Raw genomic sequence first — 11,327 nt, forward strand, 5'->3', positions numbered from 1 at the left:
TACCTTTAAAGAGAAATATAACACTCAGTTTAATTTCAAGTTCGTACAGAGAATGCATGCCACAATTTATATTTTATAAACACAACCTATTGTATTATAAATACAAAATAAGAAGATAGTAATGTTAGCTATTATGAAGGGTGAAAACATTATATGAACTACAAAAGGCTACTTTCTGCATCTGCATCAATGCAATTTCAAGATTCTCTACCAATTTCATTTACAGAAATAATCTCTGTAATCAAATTATTGTTCACTTTCATGCCCCCACATGGGAAGTGGTAGGTGAATATCTGTAGGAATACAGTTTATTGTCTGCTCCTCCACTCAGAAGTAGCTGTGTAAAAGAAGAGAAAAAGACATAAAAACATAAGAAAATATAATTACTTAGTATCATAGCTAAACCTAATTAAATACTGATTATCATTACAAAAGGAATTATGGGTGAGCAGTTAACTTGCACTGAGAGTTAGTAAAGGGACCAACATTGTTTCACTACTATGCTACAGTACAGTATATTAAAACATTACAAGCGATCATTTACATTTGGTTGAGACACAATATACTGCTGCACTTTCTATAAAGCATCTGCCAAGATACATATAAGTTTGAAAGGGATACGGTTTTACCAATTAAAGAAAATTAATAAAAGACAGGACATTAATTGTATATTACAAATTATTCAAGTAGCTGTAGGACTTATATTTGGAAAGAATTCTTAGGCAGTAAGAGCTTATGTATACACATAAAAATAAATAAATTATAATTCTTTAAACACATTTTATAATGCAGACTTATATAAGATTTTTCTAACTGGTAAATACTTTGATCCAATTAGTCTTAAGTAGTGAGTTTATGGATATAAAATGTTTCAGGAAGATACTCATGGGGGCTGGGCACAGTGGATCATGCCTGTAATTCTAACACTCCAGGAGGCTGAGGTGGGAGGACTACTTGAGGCCAGGAGTTCAAGACTAGCCTGGACAACATAGTGAGACCACATCTCTACAAACAATTTAAAAATTTGCCAGATGTGGTAGCACCCGCCTGTAGTCCCAGCTACTCAGAAGGCTGGGGCAAGAGGATCACCTAAGCCGAGGAGTTAAAGCCTCAATCTCTAAAAATAAATAAGTAAGAAGATATACATGGGGGTGGGAGGATTGCTTGAGCCCAGGAGTTTGAGGCTGCAGTGAGTCATGATTGCACCACTGGCATTCTAGCCTAGGCAACAGAGGACCTTGTTTCTTAAAACAACAATGACAAAACAAAAAACAAAAAAACAACAACAAAACCCACTATACTCAGAAGGAAAAAAAAATGTTCCAATTTCAAATTTACTATTCCTAGTATTATTATTATTTTGAGATAGGGTATCACTCTGTCACACAGACTAGAGTGCAGAGGTGCGATCACAGCTCACTGTAGCCTCGCCCTCCCAGGCACAAGTGATCCTCCTGCTTCACGCTCAAGTAGCTGGACTATAGGTCACACCACCATGCATAGCTAATTTTTAAATTTTTTTGTAGAGACAGCATCTCACCATGTTGCCTAGGTTGGTTTCAAACTCCTGGGCTCAAAGAGTCCTCCTCCTTGCCTCCCAAAGGGCTGGGATTACAGGCATAAGCCACCATGCCTGGCCTATGAAAGGAGAAATTTATTTCTTCTTTGAATGAGATGTGAGATTTTAAAAATAATATTAAGGGAAACAATACAGAATTATAAATATCAAATATACTGAAACTCATAATTTTATAAACACAAACACCAGATTTATTCTAATACATTTTCTTCATCAAATAACTAATAAGTTCTTACCCCTGTGTCTGTCCAGTCTACACTCAGAACTTTGTCTTCATGAGCAGCCAGATCATAGAGAGGAGCCTTACAACTGAAAGATGAAAATATTAACATATATGCATTCATAGTGTTAAAACAGATATTTAAATAATTACTTAAATCTATCTGAAAACTTTAGAGGGTTTACCATCCTTGCCCCAATAACCACTTAATCTTAAATTCTGCTTATTTGATCCTCTTTTTCCTATATCATTGGAAGACTACAGGTATTTATTATAACAAATATATTCAGGAAAAAAATGTTATTTCATTATAAGAATTTACTTATAATTAGGCCCATTTTCACATTTCCTTAACTACATTTTTTTAACCTCCAAATTATGGCTTTATATACTGTTTGTCTAGCTATCAATAATCAAAAAAAAAATATATTAACATGAATTTCTTTTTCTTTTTGAGACATAAAGTCTCGCTCTGTCAACCAGGCTGGAGTGCAATGGCGCACTCTTGGCTCACTGCAACCTCCACCTCCCGGGTTCAAGCTTTCCATGTAGTTGGGATTATAGGCGTGCGCCACCATGCTGGGCTAATTTTTTTGTATTTTTAGTAGAGACAGGGTTTCACTGTGTTGGCCAGGCTAGTCTTGAACTCCTGGGCTCAAGTGATCTGCCTGCTTCAGCCTCCCAAAGTGCTGGGATTACAGGTGTGAGCCACCGTGCCTGGTGGAAAATTTCTTTGATCCTGGCTTTTCTTTTCCATATCAGTATTTGTCACATGAGGTTGTATAACCATGAGGCTTTTTTTGCTCTTCTGGTTTTAGATAATTTCAGTATTCGTTTTCTTTCTATATAACAGGTGATTGATCTGTTTCTTTTGGAGATCATAAATAGAATTTACCTTCTTGTATCCCACAGCTTAACAATGTTATCTAAAGATCCTGAAATCAGCTGCTGTTCATGGGTAGGAGACCATTTTACTGATGTCACCCAACCGGTGTGTGAAGTTAGGGACAGCGACACCAAAGAACCATCTAAACAAAGCAAAAGACAAGCATTGAATTTTAGAAAAGAGAAGAAAGTAGAACAAACCCAAAAAATATTTGCGGAATTTTTTTTTTAACGGAGATGGAGTCTTGCTCTGTCACCAGGCTGGAGTGCAATGGTACAATCTTGGCTCAATGCAACCTCCACCTCCCGGGTTCAAGCAATTCTGCCTTAGCCTCCCAAGTAGCTGGGATTACAGGTAAGCACCGCTATGCCCAGCTAATTTTTGGTATTTTTAGTAGAGGCAGGGTTTCACCATGTTGGTCAGGATGGGCTCCATCTCCTGACCTCGTGATCCACCCACGTTGGCCTCCCAAAGTGCACGCCCAGGCTGAAGTGGTGGAGTGCAGTGGTGTGATCTCGGCTTACTGCAACCTCCACCTCCCGAGTTCAAGCGATTCTCCTGCCTCAGCCTCTCAAGTAGCTGGGGTTACAGGTGCCTGCCATCACACCTGGCTAATTTTTTTTGTATTTTGAGTAGTGACAGGGTTTCACCATATTGGCCAGGCTCGTCTTGATCTCCAGACCTCGTGATCTGCCCACCTCGGCCTCCCAAAGTGCTGGGATTATAGGTGCGAGCCACCACACCCGGCTGGAAATCATACATCTCCAGTGAGATGACAAATTGATGTTATTCACACATATTTTTCCCCCAGTGGTTTACATGACCCACCTTTAGTTCGGGGATCCCACAGTCTGATATGCCTATCTGTGCTTCCAGATGCTAAACGTTTACAAACTGGAGAATAGGAAATACAATTAAACACTTTATTTCCTGTCTGAAAAAGAAAAGGAAAGAACATTAATCATGGTAGACTAAAAACCATCTCTTGAAGTTTATGTCTCAAAAGATAACTGAATTTTTCTTACCAAAGTAGACTTAAGACTGCCAGACTCAACATCCCACACTCTAATTGTATGGTCCCAAGATGCACTGCAGATTTCTTCAGCATCTGACCACAGAACTGAGGAAACTGCTTCCTTGTGGCCAGAGAGGGTCACTATGGGAGTCTAGAAAGGAAGAACCCCAAAATGGTAAAATGTTTTTATTACAGAGTAATTGAAACAATAGTAGTACTTATTACTTACAAAGCCCATATGCCAGAACTGAACTGCCCATCTTTCATATCCTAACTTATTTCTTCTTTCTTTACAATGGAATAGATATTTGTTTTTATTTTACAAGATAATGAGGCTGATAAAGATAACTTACCCAAGGTCATAGAGCTTGTAAGTGGCAGACTTGAGTTTGAACCCAAATATTACTTGTCTGTAGTCATTCCACTGTATTCTGCTGCTCCTCATCTTTTCTGCTTTTCATTTTGATCAGTATTAACACAAACTTAACTCTCCCAGCTAAGAAATGTTATATTAAAAGTTAGTGCTGGATGGTTTCCGAATGGCCTTGGACTGACAGGTATAGTTTCTCCCCTCTTTTCTTATTGCCTGTAGCTCTCAAAATAACTATATAATATTCTGGGAATACAATATCCTGAGACAGGGAGTAACTGGCCAGCATAGCCTGGGGGCTCTGTTCCAGCTCCTATAAACAGGATGTCCTTCAAACTTTGCCCAGAGAGTTAAGTGATCCCAGGGTATAAAAACCAGGGCAGGCTTTTTGGGATCCCTCAGCTGTGCTGCAAGTAAGGCACACACAGTAAACATTCCATTTTCCCTGGGCAGTTTTCTTGAGCCCTGGAGGATTGGCTCACAATGTATCCTAGGCTTCTGTTGTCCCTTGCTTCCTATCTGTAAGTAATAAACCTGTTTCATGTAATGTGTTGCATGTGTGCTCTTCCTCACCAGATTCAGGTAACTGGTAAAATTGCAGCCCAGGATGCAGTGGATGAAGTATTCACACTTCTATTCCTGGTGGCTGGTATAAGATGACCTTTACTATCCTCTGTCCAGTGAGAATCCTCCCGTGGGACTGGTTATCAATGAAACTGCTTCACAGTTAACACAAAAAGCTTTGTGATCAGACAGATATAGATTTCAGCACCTTCACTCAAAATATGCTGCCAATTTCTACATAACTCCTCCAGGTAAATTAATCTCAGTAAGTTATTCTTACCACATCATTCCTCAGCATCTTTAAGTCCTATTATTTAATCTTTAAACAATATACACAGTTTATTTATTAATACTCCACAATCTGTAACATCTTTTTAAGCTAAAAGCCCCAAACTAGGCAACTAGGTATAGTACCTATCTGAAATATAAGGAGTATCTAAAAGAGAGTAGAAAGAGCCAGGCACAAAAGGCTCGTACCTGCAGTCTTCATGCTTTGGCAGGCTGAAGTGGGAGGATCACTGGAGCCCAGGAGTTTGAGAATAGCCTGGGCAACATAGTGAGACCCCATCTCTACTAAAAATAAAGATTAGCTGGGCTTGATGACACATGACTATAATCATAGCTACTTGGGAGGCTGAGGTGGAAGGATCACTTGAGCCCAGGAGTTTGAGGCTACAGTGAGCTATGACCATGCCACTGCACTCCAGCCTGGATGACAGAGAGATATTGTCTCTAAAAACAAAAGAGAGGAGGCCAGGCACGGTGACTCACACCTGTAATCCCAGCACTTTGGGAGGCCGAGGTGGGTGGATTACTTGAGCTTAGGAGTTTAAGAACAGCCTAGGAAACATGCCAAAACCCTGTCTCTGAAAAAAAAAAATACAGAAATGAGCTGGCATGGTGGCACATGCCTGTAGTCCCAGCTACCTGGGAGACTGAGGTGGGAGGATTGCTTAAGCCTGGGAGGCAGAGGTTGCAGTGAGATGAGATTGTGTCACTGCATTCCACCCTGGGCAACAGAGTGAGAGTCGGTCTCTTAGAAAAACAAGAGAGGAAAAGAATTCTGGAATAGGAGACAGTCAATCTACTTTTATAACTGCTACATTTAACTTCCTTAAATATTACCTCATCTGTAATATTAAGGCATTATAACAGGATCAGAAAGCAAATTTTTTCTTTTTTTTGAGACGGAGTTTCACTCATGTTACCCAGGCTGGAGTGCAATGGCGCGATCTCGGCTCACCGCAACCTCCGCCTCCTGGGTTCAGGCAATTCTCCTGCCTCAGCCTCCTGAGTAGCTGGGATTACAGGCACGCGCCACCATGCCCAGCTAATGTTTTGTATTTTTAGTAGAGACGGGGTTTCACCATGTTGACCAGGATGGTCTCGATCTCTTGACCTCGTGATCCACCCGCCTCGGCCTCCCAAAGTGCTGGGATTACAGGCTTGAGCCACCGCGCCCGGCAAAGCAAATTTTTTCAACAAATTTTTCACCAACAAGTAAAGATTTCAACTTTTGCAAAACACATACAGTTCCTGTTGTATATTTTTCATTGCTGAGTAGCATTCTGTTGTATGGATAATACCACAGTTTTTTTTTTTTTTTTTTTTTTTTTTTTTTTTTTTTTTTTTGTGTGTGAGATGGAGTTTCACTTTTATTGCCCAGCCTGGGCTGAAATGGTGCAATCTTGAAACCTCTGCCTGAAACCTCTCACTGAAACCTCTGCCTCCCAGGTTCAAAAGATTTTCTTGCCAGTCTACTAAGTAACTGGAACCACAGGCATGTGCCACCACACCTGGTTAATTTTTATTTTTGTATTTTTAGTAGAGAAGCTGTTTCTCCATGTTGGCCAGGGTGGTCTCAAACTCCTGACCTCAGGTGATCTGCCCGCCTCAGCCTCCCAAAGTGCTGGGATTACAGGTGTGAGCCACTGCACCCAGCCCACAGTTGTTTTTATAAGGGGCTATTCTTACAACACTTTATAATTGTAAAAACCATCCTTAACTCTCTGTAGTACAAAAATAAGTGATAGCCAAATTGGCTGTTGGGATCCAACTCCTGGATCAAATGATCCCTGAGGTGTCTGTTCCAGCTTTAAAATTTTCCTGAAAGAAGTAAAGGAACCTGATAGAGTGAGGAACAGAACAATCTCTGATGTGATCTAAAACAAAATGAAAAGGTGACATAGAAGTAATCAGGAGGCTCTAGAATATAAAATGACATGGAAAAAATAGGTAAGCTTATCATATGAATAAGCTATACCATACCTTGGCATTTGCCCAGGAGAAATGAAAACATGATCACACAAAAACCTAAATACAAATGCTGACACTTTTACTTTTAACTGTCAAACTGGAAATGAGCCCCCAATATTTCTATTATTTCTAACTGCCAGCAACATTTTCATTGTAATTGGCTCTTCAAGGTTTTCTGGCATGACTTTAATTAATAATTTATGAATGCATAAATTTAAACCCTATAAAAAGCTGAATGATTTCTCAGGAAAAGCCAGGGAAAGGGTGGAAAAAAGCTAAATGAGAAACTCAATATACTATTATTTCTTTCAAATAAATGAACTATGGGAGCAAGCTTACAAAAGTACCTACCTGGAAATAAAAGGTATCAGCAAAGCAGAGTGGGAGAAAAAATATATATCCAGCAAGTAACTTAAATCCAGAATACAGAAAGAACTCTTACAAATCAGTAAGTTAAAAAAAAAATCAGTAAGTAAAAGAGAGACAACACTCTTAAAAAATGGGCTCCGAGGTGGGAGGACTGCTTGAGCCTAGGAGTTTGAGACCGCCTGGGCAACAAAGCAAGATACCATCTCTATAAAAAAGTGATTAATAATAACTTTAAAATTAGCTAAAAATATGAACACTTCAAAATTGAGTATCGAAGATCCAGGGCTTAATAAAAGTCGATCATGACTTTAATAACTGACCATATAAAGTGCTGATAAAGATGTGGAGTAACAGCCAGGCATGGTAGCTCATGCCTGTAATCCCAGCTATTTGAGAGGCTGAGGTGTGAGGACTGTGTGGGCCCTGGAGGTCGAGGCTGCAGTGACCCATGATTATGCCACTGCACCACTCCACTCAAAAGGGAAAAAAAAAGTTCCATCGAAAGAATAACGAATAGGCTGAATGTGGTAGCTCATGTCTGTAATCCTAGCACTTTGGGAGGCTGATGCAAGAAAATCACTTGAGCCCAGGAGTTCAAGACCAACCTGGGCAACCTGACAAAACTCAGTATCTACAAAAAAGAAAAAAAGAAAAATTAGCTGGGCATGGTGGCATACGCCTATAGTCCTAGCTACTCAGCAGGCTGAGGTGGGAGGATCACCTCAGTCTGGGGAGGTTGAGGCTGCAGAGAGCTATGATTAGGCTATCTGTACTCCAGCCTGGGTGACAGAGTAAGACCCTGTCTCAAAAAAGGAATAATGGATAAATTGTGGCATACTGATACTGCAATGAAATGCTATATGTTAATGAAAAGACCTATCTTACGATGTTATATAAAATTTTAAAAATAGGTAAAATTAATCTAAGATGGCATAAGTCAAAAGTGATTACCTTTAGGGAGCTAGTGGTTGAGAGGCAGACTAGAGGGAGTCATCTAGGGTACCGGTAAATCTCTATATTTTTATTTGGGTAGTAATTACTTGAGTATACCTTTTTATTTTTGGACTGAGTCTCGCTCTGTCACCAGGCTGGAGTGCAGTGGCATGATCTTGGCTCACTACAACCTCCACCTCCCAGGCTCAAGTGATTCTCCTGCCTCAGCCTCCCAAGTAGCTGGAATTACAGGCACGTGCTGCCATGCCCAGCTAATTTTTGTATTTTTAGTAGAGACTGGGTTTAACCATGTTGGCCAGGATGGTGTCGATCTCCTGACCTTGTGATTCGCCCACCTCAGCCTCCCAAAGTGCTGGGATTACAGGCATGAGCCACTGTACATGGCCTACTTGAGTATACATATTTATAAAAATTAATTGAGCTGTACATTTAAGCTGCATGTCAAACTTTTAATTAAAAAGGAGGAAGAAATGGCAGGGCATGGTGGCTCAAGCCTGTAATCCTAGAACTTGGGAAGGTGGAGGTGGGAGGATCACCTGAGGCCAGGAGTTTGAGATTACAGTGAGCTATGATTGTGCCGCTGCACTCCAGCCTGGGCAAGAGGGCAAGACCTTGTCTCTTTAAAAGAAGAAAAAGAAAAGAAAAAAGGAGCTACCTTCTCAGTGAAAGATTTTTATAACTCAGGAAATCTTTTCCTACTCAGATTCTTTAAAAGTTTGATCAGGGATATGCATGAATATAAACTACCACTGGCACAATATCCAATTGGTAAGGCACTTCTAGCTTTATTTTTTGAGACAGGGTCTGGCTCTCTTGCTCAGGCTGGAGTGCAGTAGCACAATCTTGGCTCACTGCAACCTCTGCCTCTCAGGGTGGGCATAGCTGGAACCACAGGCATGAGCCACCACATTCAGCTAACTTCTTAGAATTTTTTAGTAGAAGCAGGATGTCGCCATGTTGCCCAGACTGGTCCCACACTCCTGAGCTCAAGCAATCTGCCCGCCTTGGCTTCCCAAAGTGCTGGGATTATAGGCGTGAGTCACCACATTTGACCTACATTTCTAGCTTTAATTTAGCCTACCAGAGTAAAGAAGCTGAGTAAGTGCCACAACTTTCCTCTTGCAATTCATCAGTCTATGTTTAAATGTATTAAGAAGTTATAAATCATAACTTTCAACTGGAACCAGTATGTGCTATTGTTTATTACATTCTATTTGATGAATAATTTATGATCCCACTTTATTCTTCATTTTCAACAAATTTTATAAGATATTTTATTGGTGATTATAAGAATTAGTGTGCAAATGTGGCTTTATTTACTGCACATTCACTATAGCTATTAGAAAATGAAGGAAAAATGTTTTTCTAAACCTGACTGAGTACTGCCCTTCACAAAAAGTATATAAATACAGGTCAGATCATATTATAACAAATATCTTTGGAACAGGACAAATAATAACCTGCATGAAAAGTTACTCATGGAAGCACAGAGAACAGTGGTTCCTGGGAGCTGGAGTGTGAGAAAATGGGGAAAAGTAGGTCTAAGGGTACAAACATTTGGTTATAAGAGATGAACAAGTTCTGGGGATCTAATGTACAGCATGAGTGGTATTGGATGTGTTAATTAATTTGATTGTGGTAATCATTACACAATGTTTATGTATATCTACTCATGCAGTACACCTTAAATATATTCAATCTTTATCAATTAAGTATTTTTAAAAGAAAAATTCTAGATAAACTTTCTGAGTTTGACTTAATGGAATCTGACAGCTAAATGACAGAATCAAATCCCAAATTAACCTCTTGGTTTCTAGTGATTTAGAAGATATAACTTATTACATACTCAGGCTGGGCACAGTGGCTCACGCCTGCAATCCCAGCACTTTGGGAGGCCGAGTTGGGTGGATCACAAGGTCAGGAGTTCAAGGCCAGCCTGGACAGCATATTGAAACCCCGTCTCTACTAAAAATACAAAAATTAGCTGGGCACGGTGGCACACACCTATAGTCCCAGCTACCCAGGAGGCTGAGGCAAAAGAACTACTTGAATTCAGGAGGGGGAGGTTACAGTGAGCTGAGATTGCACCACTGCATTCCAGCCTGGCTGACAGAGCAAGACTCCATCTCAAAAAAAAAAAAAAAAATTACATAGTACATGAAACGGATAATATTATTCAACAACCAGGTAATCAGATGCTTCACTTTACTGTAAGCTTTAATAATTAAAAGGTTCAGAATGCAGCACGGGATCAAACAATAACTAAATAATCAACGTAGCAACCATAAGCCTGGCTTAATGCCACTATATTCAAAGATGCAAATAAATGTAGCAACAGTACAGTGCTTAGAATAAAAATTTACAGGCTTACTGCCAAAAAGGATAATCACGGTTAAAGAAGCAAGGGAAGACAAAGGAAACATAAACAAGAAAGACCATATTAAATTACCATATATTTGTCAACACAGGTCTAGGCCAGGTACAGTCAATTCTCACAGATACTTACTCTTGTTAGTCCCAACTGCTCTGTTTTCTGTTTCTTTCTTGGTCGATTTGTGGACTCCTCCATTTCATCTTCTTCATCTGTAGGGACTGTGTGATAAGAGAATTAGATTTGACATTTTAAAAACTTAATCATGAACTGTCTGAAAGAATTCTTTACATTTCCAGATACATAGTTTTTCCACGTTACCACAACTAGTTAGGGAATGAATATTCCTCATCATTTTGGTTAACAGAAAGTTATAGATAAAATTTTACCTAGATTACCAATCTTTAAAAACGAAAAAACAAAAAGTAAACTACATTAGAAAACTAAAATCTAACAAATTGGAAATCTTGCCATCTTTAAGATCATCATTACAGGCCAGGCACGGTGGCTCACCCCTGTAATCCAATCACTTTGGAGGCCAAGGCAGGTGGATCACCTGAGGTCGGGAGTTCAAGACCAGCCTGACCAACATGGTGAAACCCCGTCTTAAAAAAAAAAAAAAATCATTATAAATATTTATTATTTTTACATAACTATGAAAAATTGCTGTTAGTTGTAGGAGAGTTATGACCAGATTACATTTATGTTATGAAGGAGGGAAGGATAAAGTAAACACGTGATAA

At 39.5% G+C, this 11,327-nt stretch overlaps 1 protein-coding gene across 1 annotated transcript in view; it reads right to left on the bottom strand.

Moving 5' to 3' along the window:
• Positions 1-11,327, bottom strand: part of WDR12 (WD repeat domain 12) — a 31,610-nt gene continuing 20,283 nt past the window's right edge. Inside the window, exons 8-13 of the mRNA XM_017536832.1 lie at positions 10,720-10,805; positions 3,711-3,851; positions 3,514-3,619; positions 2,695-2,827; positions 1,816-1,888; positions 1-337 (exon numbers count right to left, since the gene is read on the bottom strand). Coding sequence (XP_017392321.1) covers positions 260-337; positions 1,816-1,888; positions 2,695-2,827; positions 3,514-3,619; positions 3,711-3,851; positions 10,720-10,805 — 617 coding nt within the window. The 3' untranslated portion in view covers positions 1-259. The remainder of the gene's footprint in view (positions 338-1,815; positions 1,889-2,694; positions 2,828-3,513; positions 3,620-3,710; positions 3,852-10,719; positions 10,806-11,327) is intronic.

Source organism: Cebus imitator, unplaced genomic scaffold (assembly GCF_001604975.1).
Source record: "Cebus imitator isolate Cc_AM_T3 unplaced genomic scaffold, Cebus_imitator-1.0 Scaffold101, whole genome shotgun sequence".
NCBI lineage: Eukaryota > Metazoa > Chordata > Mammalia > Primates > Cebidae > Cebus > Cebus imitator.